Source organism: Mus caroli, unplaced genomic scaffold (genome assembly GCF_978045245.1).
Source record: "Mus caroli unplaced genomic scaffold, Mus_caroli_1 scaffold_18, whole genome shotgun sequence".
In the NCBI taxonomy this organism is placed as follows: domain Eukaryota; kingdom Metazoa; phylum Chordata; class Mammalia; order Rodentia; family Muridae; genus Mus; species Mus caroli.
The window spans coordinates 28,207,527-28,227,777 of NW_028227273.1; the positions used below are offsets into that span (position 1 = coordinate 28,207,527).

At 44.3% G+C, this 20,251-nt stretch overlaps 1 protein-coding gene across 4 annotated transcripts in view; it reads left to right on the forward strand.

Moving 5' to 3' along the window:
• The window catches only part of Ptprm (protein tyrosine phosphatase receptor type M), a 688,723-nt gene that overhangs the window by 591,126 nt on the left and 77,346 nt on the right, over positions 1-20,251 (forward strand). For all 4 annotated transcript variants that reach the window (XM_029470944.2, XM_085832583.1, XM_085832584.1 and 1 more), the window contains 2 exons: positions 3,888-3,975; positions 18,774-18,850. In XM_029470944.2, coding sequence (XP_029326804.1) covers positions 3,888-3,975; positions 18,774-18,850 — 165 coding nt within the window. The remainder of the gene's footprint in view (positions 1-3,887; positions 3,976-18,773; positions 18,851-20,251) is intronic.

Genomic DNA, 20,251 nt, shown 5'->3' on the forward strand with positions numbered 1-20,251 from the left:
CTCTAGGTTTTAGGCATGTGAAGAAATATAAAACCGAAAAATAAATATTCTTAAATATTTTTAAAACATATTCTAATAAACTCCTAATTTCTAAAACTGGATGCATCTTAGTGCAGTTTTCAAACTTAAACTTTTTGCATTGTCTCCTTAGCAAAAGTCAGCAAAATCCACTACAGCCAACCCTGGAAGCTCTCACCTCCTCCTGCAGCCCCCACGTGTGTACTGTGTATTTCCAAGCCAGTGACAAGAAGAGAGATGTACATGGTGACTTTTCATAGAGCATTTGCCTATAAGATTAGAGCAGGCCAGTTGCTGAAAGTCCAAGATGCAATCACTGCTTCCATGATTCGTCAAGCAATAGTGTAGAGGTGACAGCCATCCCATCTTCTCGTCACACCCTCTGTTTGTTGTTTGTCTGTTAGAAAATACATCTCTCCACTTAGAATGACTCCCCTATTCCCAGCATAGACAGTTGTGTGGCTCAAGACAAAATCTCCCCCTCATCTATCATGTAAGAAAATGCCTGTCTTGTAACAGGAACCAACAATTGCCCAAAACTTACTTGATATGGCCTTAAAGTTTTATTACTTTTAAATTTATTACTGTTTCAGGTGTGTCGGGGGGGGGGATTCGTGCACGTGACAGCCCATGTGCAGAAGTGAAAGGACAGCTCATTAAAGTAGGCTTTCCTGTCTTACAGTGTGGGTGCTGGGGATCGAACTCAGGTCAGTAGGCAGGGCTTCAAGCACCTTTATCTGCTGAGCCATCTGGCTGGCCCTTTAACATTTTCCTCACTAGATGCAAGGAAATGCAAACTAGATATGGAAATGAGCCATGTACTTTCAAGTAGAAATAGTACTGTCTTTCCCTTTAAAGTCAGCGCCTCAGAAAGCACAGAGGTTAGGAGAAGGCATTGATCACCCTACCTACCTCTCTTTACCCCATGAGGCTCTGTGCCATGAATTCATTCACCTTGAGTCTCCAGCTCAATGGTTGTCAACCTCCCTAATGCTGCAACCCTTTAGTATATCTCCTCATGCTGTGGGACCCTCATAAAGTTATTGTCATTGCTACTTCATAACTGTCATTCTGCTACTGTTATGAATTATAATGTAAATATTTTTTGGAGATAGAGGTTTGCCAAAGGGGTCGTGATGCACAAGTAGAGAACCACTGCACTGATGCCCACCTTAATAAGAGCTCGGGATAACAGCTCATGAACCCCATCTAATCAAAACATGCTAAGAGCCAAGGTGCTGAAAAGGGATGAGAGAGATTATTTTCCCATTTGCTGATTGGTAACTCCAGTCACCAATTAAATGGAAAGGATAGGGTCACAATAACTGTTTTTAAGTATAGGGGCTCTTGGAAGTCCTGTGATTGCCACACACACCAAAGACACAGCTTCAGGGTGAACATCAGACCCCATGGGAGGAGCCTCTGCCTGTCAGGAGTCGGGTGTGATGTCTGTACCTCTGTCACCCCCTCCAATGCAGCAGGAGTTCACCAGAAGATGTCTGAGTCTCCCTCAACGTCAGTTGTCTTCTCCTGTCTTCCTACAAAATGAAAAAAGACAAGAATAAAAAAGACCATTTTAGATGTGTAGAAAAGGCAGGGAGAATTGAAATTGGCAATTAAATCATGACAAACTCAAAGTAGAATTACATTGTTAAAAGTCAAATAATAGTTATTACTCAAACTGCGAAATAATTGTCATTCGGAGGGTAACAAAGACACTTCTCAGAACAAGAACAGTTGACTTTAAAAGTCCCCGGAGCTATTTTTAAATGTGTCACAGGGCAGAGCTGAGTTAACATACTGTAGCTTGGTGCGGGTTACCTGTTTATGATCTCCGGGTTATATAGTGGTCATTCTCTGGATGAAATTACCCGATAAGTTTTCAATTGTACTTTCGTCATCTCAATTTATTAATAACTTGAAAATATTTTATATATCCTTTGTCCTCAGGATATATAAGCCAGTAGTATATGATTGTTACTTTAGCTGTTCATACACACAGCCTCTCATCTGTGTCTTTTTTATTTTATTTTTATTTTATATGTCTGAGTATTTTGTATGTGTGTATGTATTTTGCATGTGTGTACCTAGCAGAGAAAGAGCATCTGACCCACTAAAACTTGGGTTACAGATGGTTGTGTGCTCCTGTGTGGATGCTGGGAGCCAAACCCAGGTCCTCTGCAAGAGCAGCAAGTGTTCTAGCCCACTGACTGATCTCTCCAGCCCTCCCCTATGTTTTTTCACAATAATAAGTATATTTTAAAAGTAGCATGTCTTTTATGACCATGGCTAAGAGACCATAGATGGAGATGAGCAATTCATACTCAGTTCCTGTGCTGGTGGCATGGTCCTCCGGTCCCAGAATGCCACCAAGTGGTGGCTGTTGTTGGTTTGTGCCATGGGCACTTGTTGACAAGGCTTACAATGCATGGTTGGACAGAGCAGTGGTCAGGCCTTTTCCTGCCTGTTTAATTGTGAAAACTCACCTGGGTCAGAGAAACAAGACCTGGTATGATATAGACGATGGGGGGGGGGGCACAGATTATGTCTGGATGAAGCCTGTGACGTGTGCACAGGTGGCTCTGTGCTCAGGTATCATTCGCTTCTCAGTGGTCCATGGGTTGGAAGTTTGGTCTTTACTGTGCTCATGTTTCGTCTCAAGATGGAGTCTTTAAGAACCAGAACCTGCTGACACGTACTTAAGTCAGCTGGGGGTGGCCCTCTGAAGGGATTATGGAAGCCTAGTCTCTCAGCTTTCCTGTGTTCTACTCTGACCCCTGACACACACCCCCCACACGTGAGCTACTAACATGATGCCATCTACCACTGGAAGCCAAGCAGACAGGGCTACCTAATCCAGCTGTGAATTAATGGGCCTTTTGTCTTTATAAGTAATCTGCTTCTAGAACATCATATATAGTGTGGAAAATGGACAAATACAGACCAGTTTCCAAAGCCTTTAACAGTTTATTATATCATAGCAAATGTATACTATAACAAGGCAGTGCAGCCCCTCATTCACTGGTAAATATTTATTGAATGTAAACTGTGAGTGGACAAGCTCACTCTCTCATGCAGTCCCCTCTCTCAGGCAAACATAGACCGTGCTGAGCACGGTTCACTGTGCACATGGTCCAGATGCTGTATACCAGGCAGTGCAGTCTGTACCTCCCCAAGCCCTCCCTCAGCAGTGCCGGGGATGACAAGAAATAAGCTTCATTCAAAGCCCATGTTTACTACCATGGGCTGCCAGTAACTTCTGCGTGGCGTTGGCCATGCAAGGGCGCCATGGGCACTAGAGAGGGAGTAAAAGCCACCCAGATCAGTCTTGTCACTTCTCTACTCATAGCAAAAGGTGTTTTCATGATAAGTAGGACAGAAAAACCTAAGCCCTCAGACACAATACATCCAGATAAAATTCAGAGTATATAGCAGGATTTTAATCTTGAGGTCATAAAGTTTTGCCTTTCCCATTCTAGCCCAGAATAACATTCCTTTGGTTATTTATTAAGACGGGGGGGGGGGGGGTATATCTTAAAAGAGTAATGGGAACTTGCAATATAATGAAGAAATTTGGGGAAATATTGGATTTTTTTTTCTCCTTCAAATACTCCAATAGGGCATTGTTTAAATAAATTGTGGGTTTTTCTCTGCATCCTCTATATCTGTGCGGTGCTAGCCAATATAAAACAAAGCTTGGCGAAAGCCAAATAAAATATTCCCCAAGTAAGACAGCATCATTCTCACTATGACTGCCTGCCTGACCACCATCCCACATCTGAAGGACACCCCCCCTCCCGTTCCAACTTCTCTGTTCACTACCTCTAACTGCTATGCACTAAGTCTCTCTCTCTTTCTCTCTCTTCCAGAGCTTCTTTGAAGGACAGTCTGCACCATGGGACTCTGCTAAGAAAGACGAGAACAGAATGAAGAACAGATACGGGAACATCATTGCATGTAAGTGGTGGTGGCGGCAGTCCAACCCCCCTCCCCCCAGGCTCGGGCTGTGAGAATTCACCATGCAATGCCTGCCTTTGTATTTCCGGCAAGAGCTAGTGTCAAGGCCTGTGCTAAGTGAAGGAATAAAATCGTCTGTGACCCCCCAACCACCTCAGTGCATCCTCCCCGAGGGCCTGGTTTTCCTTTGAGATACAGGGTCTATGGAACACAGGGAATGTCACAAAGCAGGGGAAGAAAATGCATTTTGGAAGGAGCAAACATCGTAGACTTTAACGTTCCCCAACTGCTGCATGAGAATGAACAGAAGTAATGGCTTGGCTCACAGCAGGCTTCTCGTGCAGAGCTCCGCACTCTTTGGCGCATTAATCCTCCAGACACTGGGTTAGGTAGGTCAGTAATAGCCCCATTTTAAGGGCAGGAAAGCGAAACTCAGGAGTTAAATGATAGTCTCCGTATCACAATACTCATTAGCAAAGGGGCTAGGATTATATCTCAGAAATTCCCAGCGCCTGTGAAACCGAACACTGCCATCCATAATGCCTCAGACAGCTTTTAAATCGAGCCCAACCTCATTAATGTTCCGTAGCCATGCCGAGCTCAGAGCAGATTGATGAGCCCCCTTCTCCCAGGGCTCGGACCATCCATCCTCTGTGTTCAACTGCTCCGAGTCATTCAGGATGACATCAAGGTGCCAGCGGCCCACAGTGGTCACCCAACAGTCCAGCCATTTCTGAAGGAGCAGAAAGCACAACAGCAGGAAGCTGGGCCTGGGGAGCGTCTCTCTCATCACATCTTGTTACTCGGGAATGAACAAACTTGGAGGGCACAGGACCTTCAAGGGAGCCTGTGCATTTGCTCCATTGATTGTGAAAGTGCAGCTACATTCTGCCTGCTTGCCGGAGCATTCCTTGGCTTGACAGGACAGTTGCTATGGTCGTGGCGCCCCGACATTCCCTGTGCTTTTGGAAATGTTCTGATCCGTTCAAGTCCCAGGTTGCTAAGTACTTGAAATATGGCTGTCATGACTGAGACACCGATTTTTTTTTTCTTTTAACTTTTATTTCCTTCTCATTTATTCTGAGTTTAAAGAGCACTCGAGACTAGTGGCTACCGTCCTGGATGGTTGTTTTCATTACTTTTCAGTTCCCATGACAAAACACTGTGACCAAGGCAACTAATACAAGAAGCATTTAATTTGGGGCTCACAGTTCAAGAGGGTTAGAGTCCATGACCTCCGTGGCAGGAAGCATAATAGCACGGAGGGGTATGACACTGGAATAGTAGCTGAGAGCTTCTATCCTTATCAACAAGTAGAAGGCAAGTGAAAGAGAGAAACCTGGAAGGCATGGGCTTTTGAAACCTCAAAGTTCACCCCCATTGACACACCTCCTCCAACTAGACCACGCCTCCAAATCCTTCCCAAACAGTTCAAGCAACTGGGGACCAAGTACCAAGCATAAGAGCCTATGGGATCGTTCTCATTCAAACCACCACAGAAGTACATAGTCTTGACGTGTTGTATAAAAAGAAAAGAGTAGTTTTATGCACAGAACATGCAGGGATCTAGCCAAGCCTTGCCTTCCCTTTGGCTACCAATAACAAAAGACTGCTGGCTTTTCAAGAGTATGAATGTCGCAGCCGTGTGCTTCATTGACTGTTTTTTAAAAACTCACCATGGTTGCTTAAGGGTTTGTATCTGTACGGTTGTCACAGGCAGGCAATGTGCCCCGAGGTCGAGAGTTTGACTTCCCCTTGATGAAGTGTGTTTGTGCTCTGGCACACTTTATCAGAATTAAACACAGAGATTACACAGATGACAACACCAGCCCTTATCCCTGCCCCAAGACAGAGCCAACAAGCGCTTGAAGGCCATGTTAAAGGAAGTTTGGGGAAGTAGAGCTTCAAGCTCGTTTCTCCGTGAAGTTTGGTTTAATGCTAACCCTGTGGGTTCCTTGCGAGGGTCTGTGCATATGCATGTTTGAGTGCACCACATGTGAGGTACATAGATGACCAGAAGAGCTTGAGAGCCCTAGACTATCTCTTTCTGCTATATCTCCTTAGAACACAATATGTCACTGAACTTGGAGCTGGGCTGGTGGCCAGAAAGCTGCATTGTCTTGTCTCTCCCCTCCGTAATATTAAGGTGATGTGTAAGTCACAGCCATGTCTGGCTTTTTTATGCAGGTTCTGGGGATTTGAACAGCAGGCAGTCTTACTGAACTGTCTCCCCTCCAAATGTGTGTGTGTGTGTGTGTGTGTGTGTGTATGTATATATCGGTCTGTATGTGTTTATATGTATATTTGTGTATGTGTGTGTGTGTGTGTCTGTCTGTCTGCCTGTCTATCTGTGTGTGTATCTGTCTGTGTTTGTATATATGTGTGTATATATATGTCTGTCCACCTGTCTATCTGTGTCTGTGTATATATGTCTGTGTGTATGTATCCGTCTGTATCTGTGTATATATATGTGTCTGTCTGTCTGTGTCTGTTTATATGTGTGTGTGTCTGTCAGTCTGTGTCTTTCTATATGGGTGTGTGCCTGTGTGTGTGTGCGTACATACACAGATACACACACACACACACGTGCACGCATGCACGCACAAGCATGTGTGTATACACCACTTGTCTGAGGAAGCCAAAAGAGGGCATGGGATCCTCTGGAACTGGAGTTACAGATGGCTATAGATAGCCTATGGGTGCTGGGCATCAGACCTGGGTGCTCTGGAAGAGCAGCCAGTACTCTTCACCTCTGAGTCTCTCTCCAGCCCAAGAGACACTGACTATGTTGCATGTCTATTTTAAAAGCCATGAGTAGTGCGAAGGTGAGTGACATGGTAGGAGGACTGGATCTGGCTTGTGTCCCAGAAGATGCGCTCAGAAGTGAACAGACTTATATCTTGTTGACACCGTAGGTTTCCAGTCTGAGAGCCAGACAGGCCAAGACAGGCAGGAAATGCTGGAGCTTTTACTGTCAGGTAGGAACCACATTGCAGAAGCCCTGCTGAGACCAGAGGGGATAATAGAGGGAGAAGACACATGTTCAGGAAAGACCCTGAAGGAAGATCAGGAGAGCATAGGATTTAGGATTAGGAGACAGAATCAAGAGTCCCACTGTGCTTTTAGATGAATGTCCCTGGCCAAGTCATGATTCTACTTAATGACCTAATTTTCTAATGACCCGTTACAGAAGTGAACCTAATGCTACAATGACATCACTCTTCCTTGTGACGAGTGAAGGTTCATTGTCTTTATCTCCACTTCTGTGTTATTTTTCTGTAGCTTAGAAAAATCACAATACCATTTAAAATGAAACCATGAAAGACTGAGCAAATCAGTATTGTTGAGCTTCAAACAGTTTCCTCAGGTAAACACTGTGGCCAGCTCTGCACAGGCTGGGCTGTGGAGTGCATCTCTGTGTGACATGGCTACCTGTGGCCTGGCATGTTGCATTTTCTAATTTCTGGGTTTCATCCATTCTACCTCCTCTTTGCTCTCTCTCAGCATTTCCACTGGATTGCATTGCTTGTGTGCCTTTCTAGGGATGATGTCACACAGAAACTACCCTGCTCCAGCCACACCATCCAGTCTCCTGCCTTCTCCACAGCACCCAGACGCCTCTCCCACTGCACAGCTTCTCCTGCTGCACAGCTTCTTCCACTGCACAGCTTCTTCCACTGCACAGTTTCTCCCTCCATAAAGCTTCTCCCACTGCATAACTTCTCCTACCTCACAGCTTCTCCCACCACATAGCTTCTCCTACCTCACAGCTTCTCCCACTGCATAGCTTCTCCCACCTCACAGCTTCTCCCACTGCACAGCTTCTTTCCTTCTAGTTTGCTACATTTTCTGAAATCTCTCTAGATTTGTCTATTTGTAACTCATTATTTATGCAAGCATATTTTATATGACTTTGTATTACATAATTACACTATAACATGTATATAAACCATGTAATTCTCTACAGAGCTCTGGGTTGGAATACCCTGAGATATTGATCACTTAAACAACCTGCCAGTTATTAATGCTTCTAAACTATAACATCCAGAACCTTAGAACTAGTGATGTACTCTGTGTAAGTAGGGTGATTTCAATACCTACCAAACAACCATAAAGAAAAACCACGACCTTTGTCATAAGCCGTAGAAGCACCCGACAACAGCCTCTTCCCCTTATCTGTGTGAGACCATGTGATCTGAGAACTGGGTCCCTGGGGAGGGCACCCATGAATGAGTTCCCTAAGTTATTTCTGTGAATCCATTAAAGAGCTTTTCTAATAGTCTGACTAGTGCCATCTAGAAAGTGTCTCATTAATGTGTGTGTGCCTGTGTGTGGGCACATGTGTACATGTGTGCATGCATGAAAATAGGTTTTAACTATTGTAGAAGATGTGCAAAGATTTGAAGAATTGAGGAAAGAATAAGAGTCATTATCTAACCTAAGCCACATGTATGATCACGTGTGTATGATGCTTATATCCTTGGTAGGCATAGAAGGTGGTTGGCATTCCGCATCCCTAAAAATTCATATAAATGCAGAAAGGCCAGTTCCCCTTACTGAGATGTGTGCCCTCCAGATCTGAGGCACTGGGGACAGTTCCTCCCCCTGGAGTGAGGAATTGTGGGAGTCTGTGTACACACCACAGAGATTCTCAGCAGTGCTTTCCAAAGAGCATAAAAAAGAGCCGGTAATGATCCCGCTCATTGTTTCGCAACAGTGTTTGCATATAAAATGGTGTTAACGGCGCTTCAAAACTGTTTATGGGCTTTGCTCTTAAGTAAGTTAAACTTTTCCTTTATTTACACTATAAATTTGCTGAGCCAGCCCTTTCCAAATCGAAGCTAGCATTCTGTCCGCCATTACCACCACCGCCACACACAGACTCAGCCCCTCTAATCCTCTCAACGATTCCCGGTTATAATTAACTCCAAGCAAAGATAAACACCAAATCTCCCAGCTAACGAGGCAGCCCCTCTGCAGCTGCTCCCCATTATGGGACATTGACAGTGGAGAGAACAAGCCAGACTACATAGGCACTTCCCAGGCAAACTCATACACTCTCTCTCTCTCCCTTTCCCTCTCTCTTTTCACTTTTGCCATTTATTCAAGAAATACATATTTAACCACCACATGCCTGGTCCTGAGCCAAGCTGGAATCCCTCCTTCCACATACGTTTACCAAATGCTTCCTAGAAAGGAGATACTGTTGTAAATGTCACAGAGCAAGCAGGGAAGCAGAGAGGATGGTGGTAGAGCTGCTGAGCAGACTGAGCAGCCACTGAGAGCATGGTGTAGCATGCTCTCTGCAGAGAGATATCATGGTGTAGAGTGCTCACTGCAGAGAGATGCTAGAGCCAGAAAACAGCAAAGAGGACGATGGCGCCAGGCAAGAGCTTCATGTTTCAGAATTTATGGTCCAGGAGGACCTTCTGGGAGAGAACGATGCAGGCCAGAACTTGAAGCAAAGGATGAAGTATCCACTGTGGGCAGTGAATGCCAGGTGAGAGCAGGAGGCCAGTGTGGCTAGAGCAGAGAGGTAGGAGGGGAATTTCAGGCATGAGACACTGGGCTAGCTACAGCAACAAACCTGACAGGCTCTCTACTCTCTCAAACCCAACAGTCGTAGGGCAGGAGTTGGGGGAGCCGTGGAAGAAATTAAATGATTATATCTGATTACCCAGAGAAGCGGGATATACTTTAAGGGCATATCCAATGGTGCATGATTCAGTTGAAACTTGAATTGTGGAGATTGACTTATTTGGAGATGTGGGGAAGGCCTCTCTGAAGATGTAACACAGAACACTACAGGATAGGTTGGTAACAACCCTATTATACTGCCACATTGAGTCTGAGGAACTGAAGAAAAGCTAGGTGGTTGGAATGGGAAAGAGGGGGTTAAACGATATGGGTGGGTGGGGGGTCTAGAGCACATTAAGGCATTTACTCTTTATCATGCAAGCAAGGGAATTTTACTAAATGAGAATTTGTTCTTAATCAAACAGGCACTGGAAATTTTTTTAATCAAACTGTGAAATAGAAAATCTATCCAAAAAAAAAAAATCACCCAGTTAACAGATCTTTAGTAGCCCTCGTGAGAAAATGTATGTTGTAGATTGAAGGAAAGTAACTTAACAACTAGACCTCTAGATAGCATGTGGAGGCCTTCCCATACCTCCAAATAAGCCAATCCCCACAGGTCAAGCTTCAACTGAATCATGTGCAGTTGGATGGTCCCTTAATGTCCCTTAATGGACAGGTGGACTATGTAGTCAAATGAGAACACATCTGAAGAAGAGATCAGGTGTGGCCTGAGGTTGGCAGTGGCATGGGAAGCTAGTGAGTGCAGTTTGGGGATATTTCAGAGCATTCAAATGAGCTGTGAGTGGACGGTTAAAAGAACTGCTCTGAGAATGGCCACAAGGGGGCCTAAGTACCAGAAATGGGTTAGTGGGTCATTTGGCAGATACACAGGTCAAATGGGAAGGCTGGAAGCAAAGCGAGAGTCTGGAGGGGCACATGGAGACCCCAGGACCCACCCAGGGGAGGGAGAGGCTGTAACAGTGGGCCATGCTGATCCTACACACAGAAGCTGGGTGATGCTGGAGTCCTGCTGGGAGACCTAGTTCCATAAAGACTGACTTGATGCTGATTGATGCTGGCAGCACGCACATCCTTGCTATGAAGGGGGAAAAAAGTCCTTTCTGGGTCTGCCCTCTGCTGGAGCAAGCCTGCTTCCCCAGTGCATCAGTATCTGGGCTTGGGCTGCTTGGCTTCATCTCCCCTCCCCTCCATCCCCATTACTTTAACCAGAAACCCAGTTTTGATGGCCCAGGTCAAAGGTCATTTTCCCAGGATTTTTATAGTGGAGCAAAATTCTCTCTCTCTCTCTCTCTGCTAATTGAGCACCTCCAACAGGTCTATAAAGCCTATTTGCAGCTGACATCCTCTTGGAGGCAGTGGGAGAGAAGAGATGGGCAGGAGCTGAAGTGCAGGGCCCTTTAGCATTACATTCAAGTGGACAGACAGCTGATGTGGATCAGAACAGCACATCCAGGAAGCTGTGGGATAAAACCAGAAAGTTGAAAAGACCTAGAGTCAGGGGTCCCTGCCGGTTCTGAGCAGTACCGAGTAAGACTGGCTAAGGAGGTAAGTGGAGAAGCCACAAACAAGGCAAGGCAGCAATCTACTGACAGCAGGATGGGGTCTTCATGCAGAGCTCCCTGAGGTCAGACCGGGGTCCCCCTCAGAGCCCGTGTGTCTGGGGGAAGCAAGTGGAGGCAGACAGCAGGAGGAGTATGCAGAGCACCCCTCCTGGTAGTGCTCACTGGGACCCTTTCCCAGTCTATACCTTGCTACAGGTGCAGCAGAGTCCTTGGCCAAAGGTAACTACAGAAGGAGCGATACCTTTCTTTGCAGAAAACAGCTAGGGCATAAAATTAATGCGAGTCACCTCTCAGAGGCCAGATGTCGCTTCTGGTCACTGTGATTCCAATTCAATACCTAACTGTGTCATCAATATTTAACTGAGAGCGAGAATTGGTTAGAGATGAAAGCTTGTCAATTGCAGGCTCCTGTTCTGCTGCCATGGGAATACTTGACCATGCGTGGGTTAAAGCTGTAAAGCCATTCCCAGTGTCACTCCTTGTAACAGGAAGTGGGAGAGCCTATGTAGCTACTTAGCAGTATTTTTAAATAATGTCATTTGACAAAAAGGTTTAAATACCACGTTTAGAGGATTTAGGGCATAAAGACCTGATTTGATCCTTTTGTATTCTTTCTTAATTCCTCAATGGCTTTCTGAGGACTTTTTTCTTTCCACTGATACATAATAATTCTATGTATTGATGACAGTACAGTATGGCTATCCAGTTCATATGCACATTATATAAGTAATTAGCCTTTTTCCATCCTTACATGTTTATCAAGGAACTCTGCATCCATCTCTTCAAGCTCCTGACAAGTATATAATAATTGTTGTGAATAATAATTGTCACCATCATGCTATAGAACATGAATATGGATTCCCCCTGTCAACTATAACTTGGCACCTTGTTCAGCATCTTTTCTTCCCCTCCTCCCTTCCTGGATCCACCCATAGACCTGCTTCACCTCCACCCTACTCACTTCAGTGCATGTATACATACATGTGGAAAGCACAGGCCGATGGTAATTATTCCACAGTAAAGGGTAGTTTTTATAACCAGGTTTCCATGTGCCAGTTTCTTATCCCAAAACACCAATAGCCCAAGGGAGAAAAGGTACATCCAAGGAAAGAAGCTGAGCAGCCCAAAGTCTGGATAGGATGTGGGACAGGCAGATAAAGGATGGATCACACACACAGATGGACAGGGAGCTGGTGGATGGAAAGGCTGTTTGTTCATATGGGAGCGATTTGAAGAAGAGGTCAGGAATGGGCTTGAGGTTGACAGTTATATGAGAAGCTAGTGAGTGCAGTTTGGGGACATTTTGAAGCATTTGTCACATTTCCTCTAGTTAAAGTTTTAGGGGAATAATAAGTCTTTATGCAGATTGAATCTGGCAAAGTAGCTGAGTGTGTTAATTTTGTGACAGAGAACTATGACCTGTGGTTATAATATAAACATCACTTGTTTATATTGTAGACTTTTATTTTTATATTCATATTAATAAATATAATGCTTATTACATATGTTTATATTACATACTTTTATTATAATGTAATAATATTGTATATATTATTTAAATTCCAGGCATGTGTGGAAAATGACTTATTTTTCTCTAATTATAAAAGCAATACGTCCAAGAAAAGTGTGTACAGTAGAGTTGGAGAAATGGCCCAGAGTGTCACTTTCCTAATTGAAATGCTGCTAATATTTAAGTTTACCCGAGGCTTTTCTTTCCCAAGCTGTGGAGTTATTGACTTTGTGTTTTTCAGTTTTTCATTTCAGTTGCTTTTGTTTTCTAATAAATACAGTGTCAGCAATTTTTCAGATTATAAAGACAATATAGACCATGCAGATGGCTGTAGTATATAAAACTCCCATTCACTCTTAGCCTCAAATAAATGCCCTCCTGCCAGTTGCCACACCATGTGTAGTTACGCTCACACATCCCCCACATGCTGTATCCAGGAAAGCCACAGGCCCTTATACAGAGCAGGGCACCTAAAGTAGGGACACCTACTAACAGTGGCACCTTAAATAATCCCTGGTCTTCTTGTCACACATAACACAGTGTATGTGCTGAATGAAGGGACATTTCACTGTACTGTCCAGTGAATAATCATAGGAAAAGAAATCTATGCTGAGTCAACACAAACACACTTTTCTAATATTTTTCCATTTGGCTACATCTGTGCCCATGGAAGGGGCAGATGACGAGGGCAAACTACGCACACATGCATCAGATATGCACTGTGCACACATGCATTGGATGTGCTGACTGCAACCTGCTCTTCTTCACTCTGCCACAATAACCATTCCAGGTAATCAAACTGAGGCCATAGCAATCCCTTCTCATGACTGGATTAACACGCCTGTGTTTATATCACCACCATCAGGCCGCTGTAGGTGTCACTGAATGATTAAGGGGGGTAATGAAAAAAAAAAAGAAAAAAAGAAAAGAAAAAGCTGCTGTCAGCATAGATCTGACAGACAGACAGACAAACTAGTCCAAGTGAAAAATGACCTGGTCTTAGGCTACGCCATTTTCAGCCCTACAACTGTGATGGGTAGCATTCACTCACTTGTGTGTAGCTGACACTTTTGAACGCATTATATTAACTCACTGGATCCTCAGGCTGTGAAATGTCAGCAGTAGTAGTATTGTGCCCATTTACAGTACAGGGAAATCAAGGCACTACATCGAGGCACTTTGTCCAAGGTCTCACAACCAGAAGATGACAGGACTAGGATTCATAGCAGGATTCTGGCTCAGGATCCTGGGATCTTAAGCTCTGTGGTCCACGGCACAGCTTAAGGAGCTGCCTGGCGATGCTGGGGTGGGAGTTGATGAGTGTGACTCAGAACTTGTCCTGCTTCCCTCTAAATTAGGCCCTGTTCCCGTCCCCAGAGCCCAGCTGCTTGGAGTCATCGGCTCCCAAGCTTTGCCGTTCTGAAGCACACCACATGCTCTCGGAGATCTGAGTTCTTTTACGTAACTTTTATTTTCTTTTACATTGCTTTTTATTCCCAGAAAGGAGGTGATTCTTTCTAATAGGAATGGTTGTTACAGGAAGTAACTTGATTCCCAGCTGATGGGGCCTGGGGCGGGGGCGGGGGATGATCAGATCCTGGGGACTCAAACATTATCGGTGGATAGATTCCTGGATGGAGCGGTTAACATGGCCTTATTGGGGACAGGTGAAAGTGGTTGGTCACTGGAGATGTTGCCTTCAGCGCTACTGCTTGCCCTGGGCCTTTCCTGTATTGCTATGTCTGCTCTGCTCCACCACACCCAGAGACGGACCAAGGCCTCAGGAACTTTGGAATGTGGGCCTTTGAGTTTCTCTCTCTGGTGTCTGCTCTCAGCAAGGAAAATCTGACTAATGAAGGAATGCGCACAACCTTATTCCAGGACTGACGTGCATGGTTGTACTTGCTCTCCCCAACAGCCCTGTGAGAGGAAATATGCCATCCCCCTCCTTACTGAAGTCCTGCAGAGTCAGAGAGTCAAATGCCTGGGTTCACCATGGAGGTCTGCAAGTGAGGGTATCTCGGATTCTGAAGATTGTGATATTTTCATGCAACACAAAATAAGAACATAAAAGAGCTTTGAAATAACCAGGAGGAAAGCCTCATGCTAGGATAGACATATCAAATGGATGGGCATTAATAGCAATGTTGGATGACTCAAACTTAGCAAGCTGGGAAAGTCTTTGAAGTGTTGGCCATAGCATTTCCGTGGTTAATAGCTGGTAGCCATAGATCCCATCAGGCTACCCAGATTTTACACATGACCAGGGGAGTTCCCTGAACCTCCTCCTACATGCAACAATAATACCCAGGCCCTTAGCCTAGAAAGGCCCAGCTAGTGGCCTTCAGAACAGGGACTGTTCATGAGGACTTGGCATGTCATTAGTTCTTCATTCTGGATGACTCTGGTATTTGTTACATGCCAGAAATGTCTGGTAGGCATTTCCTTATAAACATTTGATATGACTCAGCTTCATAATTACCTCAGACAATAACTCAGTTTCCCTAGAAGAATAGTTATGGTGGACTCATCTCAGTATGTTTCTGACTCAGAGTAGGTGGAAACTCAAAAACAAAAACAAACAAAAGCCTGGTGATGCAAACTATTTATTTGTTCCCAACAGTCAGTGTTCATTTTATGGTTCACTGATGACTAGACTTCATGATGGAAGCCACAGGGTCTGTGCTGAGTCGTTCTTAACAACTCAAGCAGCAATGAGCAGAGGCTTTGAACCTAAAAGGGTCACTCACATTGCATCTTTCCACAGTGGCTCAGTGTGGGTGGCATATACCCTCCTATTTATTACATCGTTGTTTAGGAAGGATGCTTTTTACACAAAGCTACAGAAGGATGCAGGATTGGCCTGCTTCCTTTTCTGTTGCTGTAATGAAATAACCACAAGAAAAGCAAGTTGGTGGCAAAAGGCATTTGTTTTAGCCCACAGTTCTGAGTTACAATATGTCTTTATAGGGAAATCAAGGTGGGGCGAAGTGAAGCAGCTGGCCACGCCCACAGTCAAGGGCAGAGAGACAGTGAGCACACCCGTACCTAATCATGCTCCCCCCGGATCGTCTTCTCCCATGTCACAGAGTCTGAACCCCCAGTCCACAGAATGGTGGCACCCGCTCTAAGCTGGGTCTTCCCACATCTATTAACATCATCACATGCTCACAGGCCCACCCCGAATCTTGACAGTCACTCTGGGGTCCTTTTCCAGGTGACTCTGATTTGTGCCAAGCTGATAATTGGAACGAACCAGCACACCCACAATTATGGAAGAACGTCAGCACACGATGGCCACCTTGCTTTCGACTGGCAAAGTTCCTCCCTGCGTTCTCTGTGGGCTGGCTCCTCCCGGAGGCTAGCTTGTTTGCACTGCTGGTTCACTGTATTGTGGTTGATTCCACATCCAAGGAGTCAACCAACCTCAGATTGAAAATTTGGGGTAAAAACTTGTGCTTGTACTGAATCAGTGTGAATTTCCTGGCATTATCCCCTAAACAGTAAGGGAGAGCAGTTCCAAGTGTCTACCTGGAGGGTGTTAGGCTATGTGAATTGCAGTGTACAGCAGAATAAAAGGACAACCACTGTGGGACTCTGGCCACGAGGTTCAATGGCGGGAAACTGCACAAATAGAATGGCCATATCCTATTGGCCATATCTGAATGATGGATTCAGATTTTTTCTCGCTGAGACCAGACACCAGAGAGAGAAACCTCACAATTCCATTGCACCCCATAGAGATCATTTAAAGTATTCAGGAGAGTTTGCATAGGTTACATGCAAAATGTACACATTTTATAGAAAGAATACAAATATCCAAAAACTTGAGCATTTGTGGAGTTCTGAGACAGAGACAGATCCACCAACATACACCAAGGAGCAGTTGTATCTTCCTGGAAGGCGGGTTCAGTTCTCCATGTTCACTCTTACTTTAACACTACAAGAATATGTTATAACCTTTTTCTGATTCTTAGACATGTCTAGTAAATGGGTATCAATAATGTGTGACTTCTCTATCACCAAACAAGAGTCCTTGATACTACTGCCTATACCCCCTCCCATCAAAAGGGAGCAAGCCATGTTAGGAAGATCTTTCCAGCAAAGGACCCAAGGGCTGGAAGTCCGTGAGGGTCCTTGCCACCCTTGAAGGTGCTATTTCCATGGAGACTGGGGTTAGAGAAGAGACGGAAGATTACAGACTGAGTTCACTCAGGATTTCTGAGTTGTACGAACTATACACAGCATAGCATTTGCCTTCTCGAATGGCTGAACATAATTCTTTTCATCTTGCAAATGTGAGCCTCTGCATAGAGTTTCTAAAAGGTTCTCCATTCCTCACTCGGCCCAGCCTCAAATATGGCCATTCTATTTGTGCAGTTCCCCGCCGTTGAACCTCATGGCCAGAGTCCCACACTGGTTGCCCTTTTATTCTGCTGTATACTGTGCATTTCACATAGCCTAGTATCCTCAAGGTAGACACTTTAGCATATTGTTGTAAAGCAAAGGTTCATGAAACCACCAATCAAGTCTAGACCTTGACAGTAGCCAGCACCCTTGTTCTAATCACAGCTTGCTGGTTCATGCTCTGAAGTAGAGACTGTTGGACTAGGTATGTGCTCTGTGACAGTGTATTTCCCTAGCATGAATATTCATGACTTCTGTGTTAGATACGTAAGTCACACACATATACATACATACATACATACATACACACACACACACATGAAAAAGAGAATCTTATAGTAACAATTTTCTCTTTTTCTCATATTTTGAATACCTCCCAGCAAAATCATCCTGGAAAAATATGGAATATGTAGTATAATATGAGCCACATATACATTGCTACTAGGCATACTAAATAGAAACAAAATATTAGTATAGAATAACTCTTTTAGTTAGTATAGTGCAAATATTATCATTTAAACATGCAATCTATATGAAATTGTAAGTTGGGTGTTTTACACTGTCATACCAAGTCTTCAATATAGTAAATACTTAGCTAATATGGTTAATTAAATTTAAAGTCATGAAATTAAATATAATCGAAAAGTTGGGGGCTATATAAGTAACTCAGCAGTTAAGAGCACTGACTGTTCTTACAAGGGACCTGAGTTTAATTCCCAGCAGCCACAAGGCAGCTCACAACCTAATTTCCAGGGATCTAGTGCTCTCTTCTGGCCTCCATAGGCACACATACGGTACACAGACATGCATGTAGGTAAAATACCCATACACATAAATGCGTTAATTAAAGAACATCAGCTCCTCTCTGTCACCACAGCCCATTGCTCAGTCACTGCACATGAGTAGTGACTGCTGTGCTGATGAGTGTAATGTTGTAGAACTTTCCATCTATACAGAAAGGTCAGCAGAGAGAGTTGCTAATATTCTTCTGTGTGTAGCTTTCTTTTGTCTTGGCTTGTGTTTACATAGTCAGTCCATTTTGTTGTATGTAACTGTCTCCATTCATTATCATTACTAAATAGCATCCTACTTTATAAATCAGTAACATTGTTATTAATTGGAAACAGCATTGCTAGGTACATTCTTATTTAGCCACCAGGATACACATAGTATCAACTTCTTGCTGCTGGCAGGTAGGATGGATATCTTCCTCTTTGCTACATAATAGCTAATTCTTTTCTATGTGTTTGCAATTGTATTCATATTCACCATCAGCATCTGAAAGTTCATATTGTGTCATTATGAATATGCTTTATTGCCTTGACCATGGGGGGAGGGAAATCACTGTGGTAGGAAGTACATGGGGGAACATTCTCAACTTCCCACTTCGAGCCAGTAATTCATAGTCACATTGTAGGTCTTCAAAGGATATCAAATTCCAAGCTGCAACAATTTTTAAAGCAGATTCCTGCATGGGGAGGATCCCTAAATGCTGCACAGAAGTTCTGAGGCTGGGGGCAGCCTCCGGGGTTACCTTTATTAATGGCTTCTCTCTCTCTCTCTCTCTCTCTCTCTCTCTCTCTCTCTCTCTCTCTCTCTCTCTCTCTCCCTCCCTCCCTCCCTCCCTCTATCCTTCCATCCCTCTCCCTCCCTTTTTCCCTCCCTCTTTCTCCCTCTCCCTCCCTCTTTCTCCCTCTCTCTCTTCCTCTGTCTTGCAGATGATCACTCTCGGGTACGGCTCCAGATGCTGGAAGGGGACAACAATTCAGACTATATCAATGGCAATTACATCGATGTACGTATCTTAAAAACGGTCAACACAACCAGACATTCTGACACATGCCATACATGAGATCTGCTTTGCAGCTAGCTGGTAGATGTGTACCAGTGACCATCCACAGCAAGTGTCTGTCTCTACTTCTCCACACTCCACAGAATGTCGTCACTGCCATCTCAAATCAACCCATTCGGAGATAAACATCTTATTTCTTCCCTACCCCTTCGCCTACCCACACTACGTGGGCTAAGAAAATGTTTTTCTGTTTTTGTCAACAGCTTAAAAAAATGTTTGCATATTAATGGGACAAAACCCTCTAATTGCTAACGTGGTGATTTGCAGGTTCCTATCACCACCATGCTTTTAAAGTTGTCTTCAAAGTCATCTGCAGCTGTGCACCAGGACTTCCAAGGCAAGCAAGGCATGTCATTAAAAATGCAAGCTGTTTAATTATTGAAGATGGCTGCCTTGTTCATCCTGCGTCATGTTAACTTAATGTCTTACATTAAGATAAATTCTTTAAGAGACAGCCTGTTTTCAGCTGAAAGGGTGAATGAAATCAGAAGCAGAAACTCGGGTTACCAATGGGGTGCCCTGCGAGGCTCAAGCCTCCTTGAATAGATCCAATTTCCAGGTCCTTCCCAGACATGTTCCATGCTGAGCCTGGTTTTCAGTCCATGAGCACTACCAGGCACCCATCTTACCTGTGTGTGTGCTAGGTGTTCCTGATCCCCAAAGCCCAAGTCCTCCCAAATCCAAACTTTCCCAATGCCTACATAAGGACACACAACTGGACACCCCACAACAACTTTGTGTGACAGGCCATAGACAAAGCTCAATTCGCAGCTTAATGTCACCAGTGAGAAGGGCTCTCCCTGCACCTTCAGCCATAACATACCGACATTGTTTCATGCAGAGTTAGACTGCTATACAGATTGCCTCTAGGCTGGGTGCACACTATACATGAAACACAAATGGCTTTTGTGCTTTGGACCCCATTCCCAGAGTGTCTCATTAGATTCCTTCTCATATCTATCATTAATCAAGAAAATGCCACACAGGCCAGCAGACAAGGCCAGTCTTTTAGAGGTGTTTTTTTCAACTGAAGTTCCACTTCTCAGATACATTTAGCTTCAAATCAAGTTGACAAACCAGCCAGCACAGGATTTTAAGGGGATGTCTGGCTGATACGTGTCTCAGATGAGGACAGAAAAATGACTAAGGTGGTTAGTAACATGGACCATCCTGGGACGGCATGGGCCAGCTCAGCTCATGAAATGTGTTCTTCCTGTCTCCTGTACACCTTCCAAGGTATTAGACTTGCAGAAGAAGCAAGTTAAAGTTCTTTCCCTTGTGGGATTCGCCATTAACAAACAAGTAATTAAAAAATTCTATGGAATAGTGGTCACAATTCTGTCT